This window comes from Syzygium oleosum, unplaced genomic scaffold (assembly GCF_021117445.2).
Source record: "Syzygium oleosum isolate NSW1041296 unplaced genomic scaffold, Sole_v2.1 Sole_v2.03, whole genome shotgun sequence".
NCBI lineage: Eukaryota > Viridiplantae > Streptophyta > Magnoliopsida > Myrtales > Myrtaceae > Syzygium > Syzygium oleosum.
In genome coordinates this window covers 8606643-8627486 of record NW_026607487.1, presented here as the reverse complement: position 1 = coordinate 8627486, position 20844 = coordinate 8606643, and the positions used below count along the sequence as shown (strand labels likewise).

General features: G+C 41.0%; 2 protein-coding genes across 3 annotated transcripts; both read left to right on the top strand.

The window, feature by feature from the left end:
- Positions 1-957: 957 nt before the first annotated feature.
- LOC115679259 (flavonoid 3',5'-hydroxylase 2-like) lies at positions 958-2098 on the top strand. The gene is made up of 2 exons (XM_030602868.2): positions 958-1699; positions 1824-2098. Exons 1-2 carry the CDS (start codon positions 1036-1038, stop codon positions 2096-2098), a joined length of 939 nt encoding a protein of 312 aa, XP_030458728.1. The 5' UTR covers positions 958-1035.
- A 9955-nt stretch (positions 2099-12053) lies between these two features.
- Positions 12054-15618, top strand: LOC115679222 (F-box protein At2g32560-like). 2 transcript variants are annotated; one of them, XM_030602821.2, is made up of 5 exons: positions 12063-13046; positions 13283-13362; positions 13566-13744; positions 14262-14336; positions 15148-15618. In XM_030602821.2, exons 1-5 carry the CDS (start codon positions 12579-12581, stop codon positions 15336-15338), a joined length of 993 nt encoding a protein of 330 aa, XP_030458681.1. In that variant the 5' UTR covers positions 12063-12578; the 3' UTR covers positions 15339-15618. The 2 variants fall into 2 exon arrangements, with proteins under 2 accessions (XP_056165945.1, XP_030458681.1); XM_056309970.1 differs by lacking the exon at positions 14262-14336 and having other exon boundaries at positions 12054-13046.
- Positions 15619-20844: the final 5226 nt, after the last annotated feature.

The following is a 20844-nucleotide window of genomic DNA, read 5'->3' as shown; positions in this document are numbered from 1 at the left end:
GAATTATGCTCTTTTTTTCCGCTCACGACATGAACTAAAAGTTTATTAGGAATATTAATGATATAATACTAGAAATGTAGAAACTATATGAAACTGAAAAAAAAATCTGGGGCGGGCTGGGCCATTTTAGGCTACACATAGTGAAGCCCGAAATCATGGCCATTTCAATGTTTTAACTTGAAGATGTGCAAATGTGCGTCACTTGTTGATCATATCGATGAATTTAATGTTATCATTAGTCAATTAAATTCAGTTGAGATTGACTTTGAAAATAAAGTACGTGTTTTGGTTTTATTATTCTCATTGCCTGATGTTGGAATATTTTTCATAAACGCACCGACTACACAAAAATAAATTATCATTTCATCCGATATTACCTTCTTCATGGCTCTATTCGACTTGATTTTACTTCATCCGTTGAACAGATGGTTGATGTCTTCACCAATACACATCCACCTGGGCGTTCTCTAAATCTATTCTCTAAACTTAAGTTGACATCTTTCAAACATCTTAAGTTTGAGGGGGATGTTAGGGACATATTTAGGATATTCTGTGATTCTATATATTTCTCTTGATTGGTCTTGCTTGATTGTATTTAATAATTTGTTACTTTAGATAGCCATTATATAAAATATATAAAATAGGCTCATATATTCTTCACTTGGTAATTATTTTTCTCTCTTTTATCACAAATGTCAGCTAGATTAATCGCTTCTCTATCATACATTTCTTTCATTCCTCTTCTTGACTGCTTTAAACTAGTTGTAGAATCATACAAATGGTAGTAGAACACGTGATGTTTTTCGTAATAGATTGTCATATTGCTCGATGAGACCTTGGTTTGGTGAGAAGTCAGTGTTCATGCGACCCACCAAGATTAATTATTTCTTCCTCCATCTACAATCCTGTCTATCCATCTCGTTATATATCTATAAATTCATAGTATGCTCATTCTCATACAGCATACTACACACTAAGAAGCGTCGACTCTCTTCACAAATTTAGGAGTCGAATCCCAACGTTGGCAACACAAAGATGATCATTCTCCGCGACGAAATCCTGCTCTGGGAGATCGCCTCGGCGGCTCTCCTCTTCCTCATCACCTGCTTCTTTTTTAGGTCCCTCCTACTTCGCTTGAACCCCCGTCAGGTCCCGCCGGGGCCGAAAGGGTGGCCGGTCGTCGGCGTGCTCCCGCTCATGGGGAACATGCCCCATGCAACCCTAGCGAAGATGGCCAAGAAGTATGGGCCGATGATGTACCTGAAAATGGGCTCGCGGGACATGGTCGTGGCGTCGACCCCCGATGCTGCCCGAGCTTTCTTGAAAACCTTAGACCTAAACTTCTCCAATAGGCCTCTAGATCTGGGTGCAGTCCAAATGACCTATAATGGTCAGGACATGGTCTTCACCGACTATGGCCCGAGGTGGAAGTTGCTTAGGAAGCTGAGTAATTTTCACATGCTCGGATGGAAGGCCCTCGAGGACTGGGCTAATGCTTGGTCGGCCGAGCTACAGTACACGGTCAGATTCATGTGCGAGTGTGGCGAGCGAGGTGAGCCGGTGGTGGTGCTGGAGATGTTGACCTATGCCATGTCGAACATGATGGGGCAAGTCGTCGTAAGCCGAACGGTGTTCGAGAAGAAGGGCTTCGAGTCGAAGGAATTCAGAGACATGGTGGTAGAGTTTATGGGAAGCGCAGGTATCAGGGGATTCAGCGAACATTCGAAACAAAACCCGTATATGCTTAGCGATCGCAACAAGCTGTTAATGCCAGAGTCTATGGCACGCTCACAGGGGTTACCATTTTCACTTGATTGATGTAGGGTACTTCAACATCGGTGACTTCATCCCGTCAGTTGCCTGCATGGATTTACAAGGGATTGAAGGCAGAATGAAGCGCTTGCACCAGAAATTCGACGCGCTGTTGACGAAGATGATCGAGCAGCACTCAGTATCTGCTCATGAGCGTAAAGGAAAACCTGATTTCCTCGATGTTCTCCTAGCCAACAGAGAGAACTCCGAGGGCGAGAAACTTAGTTTGATCAACACTAAGGCTCTTCTCTTGGCATATGCATGTGTCACGGGTCGATCGATCTAGCGTTCCCACACCCGTGCGGCCTTAGGAATTTCTCCTCAAGTAAGCCTTCCCATACTCACACTCACAAAAACTTTAGAGAGAGAAACTCTAGAGAGAGAAGCTCTCAACTTTGTATTGCTTCTTGAAAATGAGAGATGATAAAATGAGGGGGAGGAGACCCCATTATATACAAGTATCGGGCTGACCGTATCCGTAGATCTCACCCCGATCTCAACGGTCGAGATCGTACTCCCCCAACTACCCCACCTACCGCATTTATTACGGAATGGTACAATTATTGTATCGCCCGCCCCCAGGAGTATTATAGAAGACATCAAGAAAACCCTAGTACTAGAACACTCGGGGCCCGCCTTCTCGTCCAAGGGTGGTCGGTCACGATCCATCGTCCAGAAAACCTCAGGAACGATCTAATTCTTTGAGCCGTGACATTCTCCCCCACCAACACCCTTGTCCCTCGGTCAGGTGTCCGGCTTGCTTACGGGAGTCGATTTGTACTCCACCAAGGCCTCGGCCACGGACATGGCCGTTGAAAGGTCTTTCGCGTTGCATCGCTTTAACTCTTGCTTAACCCATGGTTTCAAGCCACCCATGAATTGGTGGTAGGCCTCCGTATCATTCATGGTTGGAATTTGGAGTAGCAACTCTGAGAACTTCCGGACATAATCACGGACACCTCCTTTTTGCTCAAGGCGACGGAGTTCATCTCGAGCTTCTTCCTCCGCATAAGCGGGATAGTATTGTCGTCGGAATTCCTCGACGAACAATTCCCATGTAGTGATCGGTTCACCACTCCGATCGTCACTCCTACGACGCCACCATAAGAGTGCATTATCAGACAAGTACATAGCCGCGGTACTTACCCGAATCGCCCCGTCGGTGATCCCCATCGCTAGGAAATACTGCTCCATGTACCATAGGAAGTTGTCCACGTCCTTGGCCACCCGTGAGCCTTCGAACTCCTTTGGCTTCGGGGCGTCCACTCGTGGACTAGCTTGCATGGTGATCACCCCGTTCACGCGTGCTCCTTCCATTTCGGCGACTTTCGCCTTAAGTTCGGCCATCTCCGCGCGCATGGCCTCCACCAAGGCATCCAAGGCATCGTCCCATTGCTGAAGTTCATTGGTGGTGTCGGTCAGGTTGCCCAACATCTCCCCTCGGAGTTCTCCGAACCCGAACTTGAGCTCTAGCACCTCGGCCTCAAGCTCCCCTATTCCGGTCTCACCTCCTTCGATGCGTGCGGACATATCCTCGACCATTCCTTGGACGTCTGCCATGGCGATCTCCACCTTCGCCATGCGGGTCTCCAAGTCACCAACCATATCCCTCAAACTTGAGCTAGCACGGTCCTTCTTCGCCTTGGCACCTTGCTTCTCGGGAGCCCTCCCACGATCATCGCCTCCACCCTTCTCGGTTTGGGATGATACATCGGATCGTGGTTCCGTCGCGCCTCTACCCATCGTTGCTCTGATACCACTTGTCACGGGTCGATCGATCTAGCGTTCCCACACCCGTGCGGCCTTAGGAATTTCTCCCCAAGTAAGCCTTCCTACACTAACACTCACAAGAACTTTAGCGAGAGAAGCTCTCAACTTTGTATTGCTTCTTGAAAATGAGAGATGATAAAATGAGGGGGAGGAGACCCCATTATATACAAGTATCGGGCTGACCGTATCCGTAGATCTCACCCCGATCTCAACGGTCGAGATCGTACTCCCCCAACTACCCCACCTACCGCATTTATTATGGAAGGATACAATTTTAGTAGGAAATCTAATTTTTTTTCATTTTCTTCTCTTTCCTTTTTTTTTTCTTTTTTTCCTATTTCCCTCTACCAATCAGGCCATGTCGACCAGGCAGAGAAAAATAGGAAAAAAAAAACAGAGAGAGAGAGAATCAATGTGAACTCGCGCCAACAACATTTTACCCAACTCTTTTTCAGGCATTTGTAAGAAAAGTAGTAATATGTATCCGTCCGTATCACGTACCTGTTTAATTTCCGTTCGTCCATGGCTAACAGAGCTGGCATTGTTTAACAATGAGATTATTTTATTTTAGGGTCAATGCCACCCAAAACTTCAAATTGGTACGTCCGAACTACTCCAAACTAATGTTTTATCTCAAATTAATTTTCGCATCACAACAAATCCCACGCCCATAAGCAAGGATCTATCGGTTTGCGGAAAATGCGGCCTAATAAATGTGTGCCACATTTACTCCAAAATTAGGTTAATTCTCGAATTTTTTGGGGAAAATATGGCACAAGTAAACCAATTTGGATTTTTTGTAACATAAAAAATAATTTGGGATAAATGAGTGCATTGATTTAAAATTAAATACGACATTGCCATACCGTTTTGAGAGTTTTTGTGTCACAAAAATTAATTTGAAGTAAATGTGACTCAAAGATACCGGTTTAGAATTTTTGTTAGTATTAACCTTCTATTTTATTTTATTTTGTTGGCCGGGATTGAAATTGATTGAACGCCTACCTCTCCACATTCATTTGTTGCCATCAAGAGCGAAACAGGTTTGGGGAAAATGTGGCCCGATATATGCGTGCCACATTTACCTCAAAATTGTGGTAATTCTCGAATTTTTAGCGTTAAATATGGCATGGATAAACCGATTTGGAATTTTTTGTAATATAAAAAACAAATGTGTGCATCAATTTAAAAGTAAATGCGACATTGCTACTTTGAGAGTTTGTGTCACAAAAATTAATTTATTGTAAATGCGACTCGAATATATTAGTTTAGAATTTTTATTGGTATTAATCTTTTCTTTTATTTTATTTTGTGGGCCGGGATTGAAAATGATTGAACGCCTACCACTCCGCATTCATTTGTTGCGATCAAGAGCAAAATGGGTTTTGAAAAGTCGGGCCTCATGTCACACTTATCTCGAAAAGTAAAAACTATTTCTGTACGACTGATTTTGACGTGAACATTTTCAATACGCCTCGTTAGAATAACGGGGAGTACTGCCCAACCAACGATGGCCAACTAGCTATACTGTTTCGTACCGCACACAAAGAAAAAATTACAATCACAACCATTTATTCGGAACCTTATTTTTATCGGAGATCCCAAATTAGGATGTCTCTTTGGCCAAAATATATAATGAGAAGCTGAATCTAGCTACTGCGAAACCGTAAAGTACATCGGAAACCGTAAATTGTGCTCGCTCAACAAGTGCTCAGGGTCACTCCTCAACAAAATCCTTCTCACAAATTTTTATTACCACGCAAAAGCCCACGAGTCTGGGAGCATCATCTTCCACATCTGAATACACAGCAAATTCAACGAATTCAAAGCCCAATATTGACCATCAGAAATTGCGTAACGGTTACCTGCCGGAGGAAGCCCCAACTCCAACCAAGATGCGCCGCCGCCAAACCCCCCGCCACCGCACTCCGGTGGCTGACGGCCAAGGACGGCCCGGCAGGGGCGACCTGAGAACACACATCAAACGCAATGCACGGAGGCGACGGCATACACCGGGCGCCGACCGACGCACGCGCGCCCGCATGTGATCTCAGGTCGCTCCTGTAGGGCCCTCGGCCAAACTCCGCACTCGAGCCCCCGGGCAATCTCCGCCGGATGCACCACGCAACGACGCTGTTCTTTTCCGGTGGTGGATTCCTTCGAACTTTAATAGGCGAGGACCCAAAAAAGATCTGGTACTGCGCCAAAGTGTACTGCAAATTTGACCGCCTGCGGTGCGGATTCCCACGCGTTCAAGCAAAGTCACGAGTACAACTGTGTACTTTCCAACAACATTGTACTGGAAAATCAACGAATCTTTCGTATGCAAATAATGCAAGAAATCCGCGCTAGTTGCAGTACAAATGTGCGTACGAGTGCGATGGCGAAACGATGCTCGTGGGATTTTCGCAGTATCAGTTCAGATCGTACATGTACGTGCGCCCCCATCGAGTTCGAATCGTACGTGCCCGCGCGAGAAATTGCCCGCGATGGTTGCCTGCTTGCCTTTTGCAGCACCGAATCGTACGTTGCCTAATGAAAAGATCGGAGATGACTTTCCCTTCCGGGGAAATGGAAAATTTCCCGAAAATGGCTGACGATTTCGTCTACTTTCGTCTTTTTTTTTTTTTTTTTTTTTTCTGTTTCTCAATTATTCATCGAGATAACAATATTAATGGTCTCTGAACTTTTGCTCAATGAACAATGTGATTCCTAAACTTTTTATTTATTTAATGTGGTCTGTGAATTTTATTTTAATGTGCAATGTGGTCCCTGAACTTTTAATTTATTCGATATGATTCTTGAACTTTATGAAAACGTTCAATATTATTTTTTCATTGATTTATGTTCGGGGATAACATTGAACATTTTCATGTAATTTGAGGACTTAAATTGAATATGTACCAAAAGTCTAGGGACCACATTGAACAATTTAAAAGTTCATGGACAATATTGCACATTGTGCCCAAATTTGCTCCTCATACCAAAGTTCGAAGTCAGAGGATCGATTTTAGTTCGTGAATCATAGTATTTCGCCAATTGAGACTGATCAAAGACGGTGTGGTCCACGGGTCTGTTTACCCACGTAAATGGTTCGTCGAGATCATCCATCTTCAAACATGATATGCAGTAGACGCAAATGCATCGATTGAAGGACTATGGAGATGATGAAAGCAATGGCTTGTGAAGTGCACCTCGAATTTGAGAACTTGGGCTGTTTATGAAGCATTTACATGGCCAGTCAGTTCACATGACTGGCGAGGCCCATGAAACGAAACCCATCTGGGTCCAGTCCAAATGTTTATAGTCGTGGAATAATTCAATCTTTTTAATGGGATGCTCTTTTACGATTTAGGAAAAAAGCGGTCAAAAACTTTGAATCTTTTGAATTTATCCTGAACTTTTTTTTGTTACGTCAAAAGTCCTAAACAATGCCTGCTGCGACATGTTTGACCTAAAATTTTTCTCGTGACATCAAAAACCTCAAATTCTGTACTTGTGAAATACATTCACCCTTCATTAGATGATTTTCCGGCCAAAACAACATCATTTTTTTTTATAATTGTTTTAAGTGGGTTTTAGTCTGGAGTTTTTTTAGTGGTTTTTTAAAAATTTATTTCTTATTTTTCCACCACATTCTCAAAGCTTGATTATGTGGTCACTTATCATGAAAATTTGATGAAACGTAAGTAATTTTCTGAAAGATTGGATGGTGGTAGTGGGACACTTGGCATGGGGTGAGAGACGCGACGAATGGGGCATTGGGACCCCTAAACAAGAGTTGAGAGAAAACAAGAGTCTTTCTATCAATGGAGCCAATTATAAGTACAAATCACATGGCTTTGAACTAATAATTTCGAAGAGGAAAAAAAATGGGTTGGAGATAAAGATATTAAAAAGCCTGCCTCCACTTTAGGAGACAAAGCATCTATTCGACTGGTCAGCTCATGAATTTTGGGGCCTTATTAGCTATTTTTCTCCCCACTTTTTTTTGTTAAGAGAGAACGAGAGAGTTGTACACCATGTCATGAAATGTCGAGAAAATTCCAAATAAAAATTTGAAGTGCCTTTATTTTCTGAATAAGGGTTTGAAGTGTCTTTATTTTCTCAAATAAGGACTTGAAGTGGATTTTGTCTCAAATAAGAATCTGAAGTGGGCATATCAGTCTCAAATAAGGACCTAACCTCACTGGCCAAATGGTATTTTCGTCTTTAACTTTTTTGAATATTTTTCTTTTTTTTTTCTTTCTTTTTTTCCTTTTCTGTTTTTTTCTTTTACTTTTCTTTTTTTTTCCTCTCTTGGCTGGGGCTGGTGACCTCCGTTGGCCTCACCGGCCTCAGGCGAGGGCCGCCCTCGCCAGCCTCACCGGATCTGGCAAGGGTCGCCCTCACTCGCCTAATCCAGGCGAGGGTGGCCTTGCCCGACGCGGGCAAGGGCGACCCTTGCCCGACATGGGCCGGGTGGCCCTCGCCCGACGCCAACGAGGGCGAGGGTCGCCCTTGCCCACCTAGCCCAAGCGAGGCGACCCTCGCCCGACGTTGGCGAGGGCGACCCTCGCCTGACGCCTTCAAGGGTGGCCCTTGCCTGAGGCTGGCGGTGGTCGCCGACCAGGTGCAGTGATGGCTGGGAGAGAAGAAGAAAAAAGGAAAAAGAAAAAAGAAGAAGGAAAGTAAAAAAAATTTTAAAAATATACTTATAATTTTTTTGACTAAAATACCCCTTCTCCGACGACGGAATAGTCACCGGCTGGCCAAAGGTCTTTGTTTGAGACGATTTGACCACTTGAAATCCTTATTTGAGACAATTTGTCCATTTCAAGTTATTATTTGAGATAATATCCACTTCATGTCCTTATTTAAAAAAAAATGATAGCACTTAAAGTCATTTTTTGGAATTTTCCTTGAAATGTTTTTCTTGGCGGGGACAATGGCATCGCAAATACTTAAACTTTGATCCGTTTGATGATAAGAAGTTTTCGGTTTCTTTCTCTTGATTCGATTGGGTAACTCGGCTTTTCAAATTTGGCTTGATGCGAGGCATTCCGTTGGATGGATTGTCGTGTCGTGTGATTTTGTTCGTGGCTCGCTTACTTTGCAAGGGTTAAGCTCGATTGCTGGCATGACTCGCTTGCCGAGAGAAAATTATGTAGTCTCCGTTTTGGTATTGGGTGATGAGGAAAGAGGGATCATTTCAAGAGACAACACCCGATGCTACTATGGACAGAAAACAATTGATGTCTATTTAGCGGATTTAGGATCTAGTTTGGCATTTTCCTTTTAAGGATTTTAAAGAATGTCTCGCATTGACTCACAATTGAAAAGTCAAGGAACTCGATTGAAAAAAAAAAAGTTTGGATAACTCGATTATAGAATGGCCAAAAGTTTAAATACTTGAAGTGTCATTACCCTTCGATTTTATAGTTAGCTCCTTGTGCAATATCATGCGAAGTTCATTTCTCCAAGTCTATCAATAACAGTACATACCTATTTCTAGGGATCACATGTACACTCATGAGACTATATGTCATCTGGAACGTTTGGAATTGGCTTCCTAAATTCTGTAAATAGACTCTGTGGCTCATATGGTATCATTTGCTAAAGAAAAAGAGCGATTTTTAGCGAGAAAATTATCCAAAAAGTCATAAACTTATCGTGCGGCGGCCAATTCAATCATAAACTTTTTAATTGTAACGATTTAGTCCTAAACCTTTTGACAACTTATCAATTTAGTCCAAACCTTTCAATTATGTCAATTTAGTCCTAAATATTTTAATGATTTGCCAATTCAGTCCTGGCGGCCAATTTTGAATAAAAATTGCTAATATGACGGTCTAGTCAGTGATGGTCGCCCTACATGGCATAGCCAGCCTTGACATTGACAATTTTTATAATCTCAAATTTTTTTTCCTTTTCTCTTTTTTTTTCTTTTTTTCTTTTTCCCCTTTTTTCCTCCACCGCCCATCACCGAGCCTTACCTCTATTGGTCTCATGCGAGGGCCGCCCTTGAGCGAGGGACGATCGGGTTTGGGCTGGTGAGGATCGCCTTGCCTAGCCTAGCAAAGGTCGATGGAGGGAAAAAGGAAAAAGAAAAAGAAAAGGAAAAGGAAAAAATTTTAAAAATTATAAAAATTGTCCACATTAACGTCGACACTGACCAGACCACCATGTCAGCGATTTCCTGCCAAAATTGACCGGAATGACTAAATTGATAAATCGTTAAAAGGTTTAGGACTAAATTGGCATAATTGAAAAGTTTATGACTAAATTGGCATAATTGAAAAGTTTATGACTAAATTGACCATTGTACTATAGGTATAGGACTTTTTTGGATAATTTTCGCGATTTTAAGCTTATTTTGTTTGAAATATTGATTCCACATTAAAAACGGTTGAAGTCTTACCGTTATTATTTAGCTAAGGTATCATCGCCTTAGAAGAAGAGGATTACGACCCTAAAGACTTCTAAAATTGCCCGACGATACAAATATTATCCTGATCGCTTCTTAGGAAAATGGAAGGTTAAGAGATTTGAATTTGGACGATAAAGATGACCTCTTAATCACATCTTAAAAAGTTATAATCATACAAGGGGATGCACCAAGAGAGTTTGCGTGACATCGACAGAATGCGCTGTCAGCCACTATCTTGAGCGCACCCAGTCGGAGCGATCGCAACAACAGTCGAAGAATAAAAAAAAGCTTCTTTTAGCTTTTTCAAACATTAACGAATCTCGATAAGATAACGCGTATATGCGGTATTTCAAAATAAAAAAAGGTGCTTATCAAGTGATTTTGATTAGTGTCCATATTCTTAACAATGGTCCCTCTATCAAATTATCCAATAACATGACCCGGGACGGGATTCATTCGGGCTGGCGGCGATCGCCCACCCGTGGGGGCCGTTCCCTCCGCATAGCCGTCGTCGAGCCACGTCGCCACCATTATGCCCACCAACTCAAAACGATCACACGAAGTGTCGCCTTTCTTCGTGTCAATCGCTAATAATTATAAAAATTGAAAGCACGCTTCTTTTGTGCCACGGTCGAAGTGGGTCTGCCATCAGCGGTCTCAATTTCTCGCCCCATCCCCTTCGCAATCGTTGGCAATGTATATTCATATTTTTCTAGATAAATAATGACATAAATAATCCATGAAATTTACAATAAAATTTCCGAACCTTTAGTTTATTTAACGTGATTCATGAACTTTACCCCGATGTATAATATGATCGTGAAACTTCTAATTTGTTCAATGTGGTCCATGAATTTTTTGTATATGTTCAATTTAGTCATTAAATTTTATGAAAATGTTCAATATTATTCTTCCATAAATTTAAGTTTCGGGACAATGTTGAACGTTTTCATATAGTTCGGGGACTAAATTAAATATGTATAAAAAATTTATGGACCACATTCAATAATTTAAAAGTTCAGGGACGATACTGCATATTAGGCTAAAGTTCAGATATCGCATTGAACAAATTTAAAATTTCAGGGACTATATTGCATAATGAGTCAAAGTTTAGGGGTCATTTGTGCCATTTTTCTTCCTCTCTCTCAACAGCAAAGGAAGGTATAAAGTTCTCCAAAAATAATAATAAAATACACGACCCACGACAGAAATTTTCCCCCAAAAGATTCTTTCGAGATACGATCGTCTAAGGAACCGGTCCCCATCTTGCAATGTCGGCAACGTGTTAAATATGTATGTATGTATGTATGTATGTATTGCATTATTGTACTCTGGTTCTTAGCTTGCAAAAATATTAAAAACAGTCGGTGGTGGGATTGCACCTAAATTCTACTGTGCCTCGCCATGATGCTTCCAAGCACTTCTTTTGGGAGTCCCACGTTAGGAATTCAAAGATCTTGGAGACAAGGGAGATACGGGTCTCTGCACCTGGACTTGCTTTTACTTCATCTTACATTTTCCCCTGAGATTATTCATGTGCTTAGAAAAGGACATCGGCTCTATCAGCATATGCTCTAATGGATTCACTCAATCGCAGCCTGTCGGATCTTTACTGCACCTCGTATGGATTTCTTGCCGATGTAAAGGTCCGAATCAATTACGACTTACGCACTTGTTGACGTCGCCCCGGTTCATATACGACTCGGTGGGTATTTAGACCCTTTTCCAAGACTGTACACACGTATATCCTAAGCGGTTTTAGACAGGTCGAGCTTGAGAATTAAATAGGTCTGGACGGGTTTGGACGAACGAGCTTGGAAGGGCTTGGAAGCCGCAAAGCACATGATCACCTCTTGTTTAGACCATGTCCGACAGAAAACACTCGTGATTATGGAAGGTTTTGTACACTGTAATTGATTAATGATACTGCTCACCATGTTTATAGCATTTCAGACCATAAAATTCTTTTTGTATTTGAAAGTTGGCTGCTTCGACCGCAGCCAATTTAGCTTTATTATAAAGGAAGGACCTCTTCTAGTTTAGCTTCCTTGATTCTGGACTTAGTACTAGGCAATTTCCTGTATAAGTTTCTCTTCTTTGATGTGCCAAACGCGTGCCAACGTTTGACACATTCTGAAGTTATTATACTAATGAGGCCCTACTTGTGTGGTGGGTGGGTGTCATCAAGCCAATAAGATCCCACATATCTGCAAGATCATCCAATAAGATTCCACGTTTTTGCAAGATCATCATACTGTAATTTCTCTTGATAAAGGAACTCATCACGGCACGAGAAAGAGAGCAAGTTTCCTCCTAGCCATTTGCTCTATCCACTCATCTTGTTCCGGCTCATCATTTGTGCCTAACTTTTGATATCTGACCCTACAAGGGGGCATTCGATTCAACCTTCTCTGTGATGCTTGATTGCTTCTAAATCACCTCCTCCCTCTCCTTCCTCTTCCTATTATTGAAGTCCCACCCTCTCAAGATTCTCTCTTCATGGACATGCGTCTGCGTCTCTCTCTTCCTCAGTCACCAGCATAGTCCTACTCCTGTTCAGCCCCCGAGATTGTCCACGAAGGAGAAGATGAGTCCAGCTTCAGAAGCAGACAATGCAGAGGAGTCCAAAGAAGGAGCGTCATCGCTGTTGGACTTGCCAGAGCTTGCTCTGGAATGCATTCTCGAGAAGCTCCCCCCAGATGGGCTCTTGAGCATGTCTGGTGTGTGCACAGCTTTGAGAGATAGGTGCAGAAGCGACTATTTCTGGGACAAGCACATGAAGCAGAAGTGGGGCAGAGTGATTGGTCCATCAGCTTATAAGGTGTGGCAATTGTGCCTTGCTTCAAGAAGGGATAATGGCGATTCAAATCAAGGGAAGCAAAAGGGGTTGTTGAGGTTGTTTTCTCTTGTTTGGCCTTGTTCATGGGCTGGTGAGAAAATCAATATCGGTCAAGACCAGACATGTTCTCTGCCACATGATTCATCGGTCATGTCTTGGTATATTGCACTTGAGACTGGGAGGTTCTGGTTCCCTGCTCAAGTCTATAACCGTGAGGTATTGGATGCTGCTTTTCCATATGGTATCCTTCTGGTTTTGATTTCGAAATATCCAAGGTTGTTGATATACTTGGGTTTGCTTATGCAAGTCTGTTAGATTCAGTCGTCTTGCTCATTCAAGTATTCTTCTGTGCAAACTGCTGTCCTATTTTGCCCTCCGATTCAGTTGAATCTTCTGTTCTGTTTTTCTCTGTGATCTTCTCTTAGAGTTTTTTGTTGTTCCAATTTATGCAGAATGGGCATGCTGGGTTTATGTTGTCTTGCTATGATGCTGAGCTCAGCTATGATTTTCGAACCGATGCCTTCAGAGCCAGGTATATTGCTGATGATATATACCTCCTTTAAACATGTCCATGAATCGTTCCAACGCTTGCTTAATCGACATATTCTTACTGTATAATACTAGTATGGGTACTATCACAATCTTGTTGGTTCTTGTGTTCCTGGAAGATTTAATTCCTTAGTTCATTTTTTAGAGGCTTGAGTGTTTGGATCATCTGAACTTTGGTTCTTGCAGGTATCCCCCACATGGCAGGAGGGCGATTGCGCTGGAGACCGGGGTGACATGGGAAAGGCTGAGGTCCCCTCCGGTCGATACTTCTCCACATGACCTTCACCTGTCTGATTGTTTGAAGGATCTGTGCCCCGGTGACCACGTGGAGATTCAGTGGAGAAGAAACAAAGAGTTTCCATATGGTATGTTGTTTCATCAAAAGTGATAGTTTTTCAATCTCGCTGCATCGACTTTCTGCCGAGAAGTTCAATCTATATTTTAGTAGATTGCCTGGGCTCTTTTCATTTGATCATTCATTCTTTTCTTGATTGGGTCTTTGTCACTGGTAATTGAAGTAAACATGGCTTTTGGAAGAAACTTATAACAAGAAAAAAGCAATCCTATTTTTAGCTAGTATACTTAATGAGAAGACAAGGACAAACGATCTGAATGCATGTCTATGTTGTGCCAAACTCCATCAAAGAGGAGCTATTCAACCTTCATCATGGTACCACACTACCCTGGTAGTTGAAATTAAAATTCGAATTCATTATACCTAATTCTGAGATACTTGCTCTAATTGGATTGGTTCCATCAGGCTCTTCAAGTCTAAATCCTCACACTTGGTCAATGCAGTACAGCATTCAACTGCATCTTGTCTTACCGAGACAGATTCTGAATGGCAATGTACATGACTGAATGTCGTTACACATACTGCAGGTTGGTGGTATGGCGTCGTCGGTCATCTGGAATCGTGTGACAGGAACGAAAATTACTGTCGTTGTCTTAGCAGCGGTGAGTTCATCATTTAGCCCTCTTTTTCTGCAGTGGAACCCGATTCTATGTGTTGGCAAAATCAGCACCAGACACCACCACTTCTCAAAATGACCGCTTTGAAAACAATATCTAGAGAAAGAAACTATTAGAGGAGGAAAAATTTTTCAATGAAATCTTTCATTAAATGTGAGAAGCTTTCAAAGATGTGGATGAGATGATGATCACAAAGCTAAAACTTTCAGAGAAATAGACCGATGTCTCAGCTGCCTCGGTAGCTTTCTTGATTCCCATCTTTCCAATGTATGGACCACCCACCATTTTGGGCGAGTTTTGATTGGTGCTCTAGACAAATGGTTATCAGCGTGTCATGCTTTCCACCAACAACGTGATAAGTTGTGTCTAAGTGGAATATCAATGGCCGACCATGTCGAAAGATCTCAACCTTTTTCTCTCTTTAAGACTCTTGTTTCTACTCAAGTTGGAATCTCGTGGTTTTGTGGGGCTGATATTTTTATAATGATCGGTATAGTTTTCTTCGATGTACCAGCGTCATACGTCATCCAAACAGATCCTAAGGAACTGATTCTTTCTCATAAGATCCAATAAACTGATAAGAACATAAGAAAGCTGACCAATTCACTATCTTTGCTAGGCATTTTGTAAGAATTTTGGTCACGATAAACGAAGGGTGCATTCTGGGTCGAAATGCATTCAGAAACCATGCTTAATTATTTCAATCTGCTTACAGTGATGCTCCATAAAACAATACCGCTTCATCTGTTAGCTCTTTACGGATGACCTGACAGTTGGTTGATGATTTGGCAAACAGATGCTGTGGTTCTGGAATTTAATCAGTATTCAGCAGGGTCGCGGTGGAGTCGCACAACCATAGACAGGAGAAACCACAGGGAGGAAGGAAACGAGGCGGACGGATTCTACGGAGGAATCAGAAAGCTCAGGACCGACGACGACGAGATTTCCGTGTGGAAGCGGCTCTGGCCAACTGAATTATTAGAATAGGTTTTGTTCCCAACTGCCTGCTTCGAGCAACAGGGCGAGAATAAGTCATGGAACGGTTCCCCATTCAAGGAGAGGTCTGTCGAATCTTTTACTCGGCAAAAGTGGCTCAGTAGAAGCTGAAACTCAGTCAGTTGGATGAATGTGAAAGTATTTTTTCCCCCTCTCCACGTATGATTGAAGATTAATTTGCATCTCAGCAATTCTGACGAATTGCTTTCTTTATTGATGTACATATGATATAGCACAGACAAATGAAGGTATAAAGTGTGACTTTTCCCTACTCTTGAACATTTGCTTGTTTCAATCCCATAAAAACGAATCAAACTGGCAAAAATTGAACGAAAAGTAAATGAACAGTAGGGGAAGTGAAGCTTGTGTTAGAAATATGGGATAAATTGATGGGTGAATGAATGAGAAATTGATGCTCAAAGAACACCCTTGAGTTGGAAGTGGGAAGTGGAAAAACACTAGTCCCACATTGGAAAAGAAAGAAGGCTATGTAGTGCTTTATATACAGTTACACTCATTTGAAGTGGTAACTATCATAGCACAAATACTATGTCTCGTGCGCAGGCGCAGAGGGGTGCAAATCCGACGCTCGACAAGCTGAAACTTGGGCCCGAGCGCACGTCCCATGTACACGATTACAGGACCGAAAAGTGGGCCTCGCGACAAGCCCAATTTTGCCTTCTGATTTATTTTTCAACTCAAGCTGTTACAAATTTCAATTTGTAACGTATGATTAATAGCAGGTTAATGGCGTCATTACGGAATTAATTATATATAACGGCAAGCTGTTACAGAATTAATTATATAACGGCAATCGTTACGGAATTAATTATATAACGGCAATCTGTTACGGAATTAATTTTATTACGTAATTAATTTTATAACGGCAAGCTGTTATGAAATTAATTTTATAACGGCAGATTTAATCGGCCGTTATTCCCGATGCGTATTAATTTTGTAACGACCGATTTAATCGGCCGTTATTATTCCCGAAATTCTCTCCCCTCTGTTCTTTTTTTTTTATCGAAATCATTCTTCCTCTGTTTAAAAAATTTTCTCTGCATTTGCACTGTTTTTCAGTAGTGTTCATTTCTAGTTTGTTCAAGTTCGCCGGAAGCTTGGAAGTGCCGTGATCTCTTCTTTGCTGTCAACCGTTGTATCCTGGGAAACAGACGTTCACGAAACCTCAATCGTGTACTGGAGGGAACGAATCTGTTTTAAGGAAACTGTGTCGAACACAGGCCTCGGTATCCATTTGTATCGATTCCAATTCTATTATTGTAATTTCATTTCTTTACAATTCTGTATTGTTCGTAATATTTTTACTAATGCCAATTTGAATTTACTGCAACAATCTTAAAACAGATTCGTGGTTTTAAAATTCAAATGGCTACTGGAAAGGAAGTTGTGGATGTGGCTGCTGACAACATCACCAAAGACTCTACCAATGCCTCAGCTGTCCAACTGCCTGGCTCATCCTCTGTTCCTTCGGCGGTTTCTATCCACCATGGTGAGAAACCTGAAAAGTTAGACAGATCGAACTTTAAAAAGTGGCAGCAAAAAATGCTGTTTTATTTAACAACTTTGAATCTTGCGAGATTCTTGACTGAGGAAGCTCCTAAGTTATCCGATGGAGAAACGGATAAGCAAGCCTTCAACGCTGTTGAAGCATGGAAGCACTCTGACTTCCTGTGTAGGAACTATGTCATGAATGGCTTACATGACTCATTGTACAATGTCTATTGTGCAAAAAAGACGGCAAAGGAGTTATGGGAAGCCTTGGACCGGAAATATAAAACAGAGGATGCCGGAGCAAAGAAATTTGTTGTCGGTCGATTACTTGACTATAAAATGGTGGATTTTAAGACTGTGATCAGTCAAGTGCAAGAAATTCAAGTGATCTTGCGTGAAATTCAGCCTGAAGGAATGAACTTGAGTGAAACCTTCCAAGTGGCCGCTATTATTGAAAAGCTACCTCCTGGGTGGAAGGATTTCAAGAACTATCTCAAGCACAAGCGAAAGGAAATGAACTTGGAAGAGCTGATTGTTAGACTTCGAATCGAAGAAGACAATAGAGGATCTGAACGCAAAGGGTTCAATCCTACTACAGCTAAGGCAAATGTTGTGGAGCTTAGGCAAAGTCACAAGAACAAGAAGATTGCCAAGCCAAAGTTGGGACCAAAAGGAGGAGTTTCCAAGAACAAGTTTCAAGGAAAATGCTTCAACTGTGGCAAGATGGGGCATAGATCTATGAATTGCAGACTTCCGAAGAAGAAGAATTATGAGGCAAATATGGTGAATGGCATCGCTCAAGACGTGTCAAACATAAACCTTTCTGCAATGGTTTCTGAAGTAAACTTAGTTGGGTCCAATCCGAAGGAATAGTGGATTGACACTGGTGCCACTAGGCACATATGCTCTAATAAGGACTTGTTCACAAATCTTGAACCAATTAATGGGGAAAAGGTTTTTATGGGAAACTCTGCCTCTTCTGCTGTCGAAGGCCAAGGGAAGGTGTTGCTGAAGATGACCTCTAGAAAAGAGCTGACTCTAAACAATGTCCTATATGTGCCAGAAATCCGAAAGAACCTGATTTCTGGGTCTCTGTTGAACAAGCATGGATTTCGTATGGTGTTTGAGTCAGATAAAGTTATTTTATCTAAATCCGGAATGTATGTGGGGAAGGGATATGTATCTGATGGGCTTTTTAAGCTCAATGTAATGACAATTATCAATAAAGATAATAAGTCTTCCGTTTATTTGCTTGAGTCTTCCAATTTATGGCATGGTAGACTAGGACATGTTAATTATGATACATTGCGTAGATTAATTAACTTGGAACATATACCTTCATTCCAAATTAATTCAAAACATAAATGTGAAATTTGTGTTGAGGCAAAATTAACGAAATCATCATTTCAAACAATTGAAAGAAACACCGAACCCCTTGAATTAATTCATAGTGATGCATGCGATTTGAAATTCATTCAAACGAGAGGTGGTAATAAATATTTTATTACTTTTATCGATGATAACACCAAATACTGCTATGTGTATTTGCTTAAAAGCAAAGATGAAGCCTTAGAGAAATTTGTTCTCTATAAAAATGAAGTTGAAAATCAACTCAATAAGAAAATTAAAAGATTGAGAAGTGATAGAGGTGGCGAGTATGAAGTACCAATTGGTGAATTTTGTGCACAACACAGAATTATACATGAAGTAACTGCGCCTTACTCTCTTCAATCAAATGGTGTTGCTGAACGTAAAAATCGCACATTGAAAGAAATGATGAACGCGATATTACTAAATTCAGGTTTGCCTCAAAATATGTGGGGAGAAGCTATTTTGTCAAGCAATTACCTTTTAAATAAGGTACCTCGAAAGAAAGAGGATAAAACCCCTTATGAGTTATGGAAAGGTAGGAGACCATCCTACAAACATTTACGAGTGTGGGGTTGTCTTGCAAAAGTGGTGGTTCCAACACCAAAGAAGACAAAGATAGGTCCTAAAACGGTGGACTGTATCTTTATAGGCTATGCACATAATAGTAATGCATATCGATTTCTTGTACATGAATCTAAAATTCCAGATATACACAAGAATACGATCATGGAATCTAGGAATGCATCATTCTTTGAAAATGTATTTCCTTATAAATCCAATGATGAATCAAGTTCATCTAAACGAAAGAATGAAACTATGAATGAAGATAGTCATGATTCGGCTCATGAAATTCATGACTCAGATCATGAACTAGAACCAAGACGTAGCAAAAGAGCAAGAGTGGAAAAATCTTTTGGAAATGATTTTCTAACTTATTTGTTAGAAAAGGAACCATTAAATTATGCAGAAGTTATGAATTCTTCTGAGGGACCTCTATGGAAAGAAGCAGTAAAAAGTGAAGTTGATTCTATTTTGCAGAATCATACTTGGGAGCTAGTGAATCTTTCTCCTGGTTGTAAGCCTTTAAAGTCCAAATGGATTTTTAAAAAGAAAATGAAAGCAGATTGCTCCATTGATAAGTATAAAGCCAGACTTGTGATCAAAGGATACAAACAACGAGAAGGCTTAGATTACTTTGATACTTATTCTCCTGTGACGAGAATAACCTCCATTAGGATGATAATTGCAATTGCAGCATTGCGAAATCTAGAAGTACATCAAATGGATGTAAAAACAGCTTTCCTAAATGGTGATTTGGATGAAGAAATCTACATGGAACAACCTGAGGGTTTTATAGTTCCAGGACAAGAAAGGAAAGTCTGTAAATTGGTGAAATCATTGTATGGCCTAAAACAAGCACCAAAGCAGTGGCATGAAAAGTTTGATAATGCAATGATTACCAATGGTTTTAAGATTAATGAATGTGATAAATGTGTCTACATTAAAGAGACAACAAATGGCTATGTCATTTTGTGTCTTTACGTAGATGACATACTAATTGTTGGTAGTGATGATAAAATGATCAAATCTACCAAGTATATGTTGAATTCAAGATTTGACATGAAATATATGGGACCTACTGATATGATTTTAGGAATTAAAATCACAAGAACGTCAGAAGGTCTTATTTTAAACCAGTCACACTATGTGGACAAGATTCTTGAAAAATTCAACATGAATGATTCTGGTATTGCTAGAACACCATTAGACAATAGTCTTCATCTGTCCAAGAATAGAGGAGAGGGTATTTCTCAAGTAGAGTACTCTAGAGTTGTTGGAAGTCTAATGTACTTAATGAGTTGTACTAGACCAGACATTGCCTATACGGTTAGTAAATTGAGTAAATATACGAGCAATCCAAGTGCTGACCATTGGAAAGCAATAGTGAGAATATTTAGGTACTTACGATATACTCGGAATTATGGCCTGCATTATACCAGATACCCAGCTGTTCTAGAAGGATATAGTGATGCGAACTGAATATCTAATATAAAAGACTCAAAATCTACTAGTGGATATGTATTCACACTAGCAGGAGTAGCCGTATCTTGGAAATCCTGTAAACAAACTGTTATAGCCAGATCCACAATGGAATCTGAATTTAATAGCTTTAGATAAATGTGGTGAAGAGGCTGAATGGCTACGCCATTTCTTAGAGGATATTCCAAAATGGCAAAAACCTGTGCCACCAATAAGTATACATTGTGATAGTCAATCTGCGATTGGAAGAGCACAGAGTAATATGTATAATGGTAAGTCTAGACATATACGTCGTAGACATAATACCATTAGACAACTACTCTCAACAAGAATTATCTCTATTGACTACGTAAAGTCAAGGGATAATATTTCGGATCCGCTAACCAAAGGGTTAAACAGAGAGTTAGTTGAGAAATCGACAAGAGGAATGGGACTGAAGCCCACGAAAGAATAAGTTGGTATAAAGGAAACCCAACCTAGTTGACTGGAGATCCCAAGATCTAGGTTCAAAAAGACAACCTAATTATATAAACTTAATGATGTCACTGTGGGGGTTATCCCTAAAACCATTCCT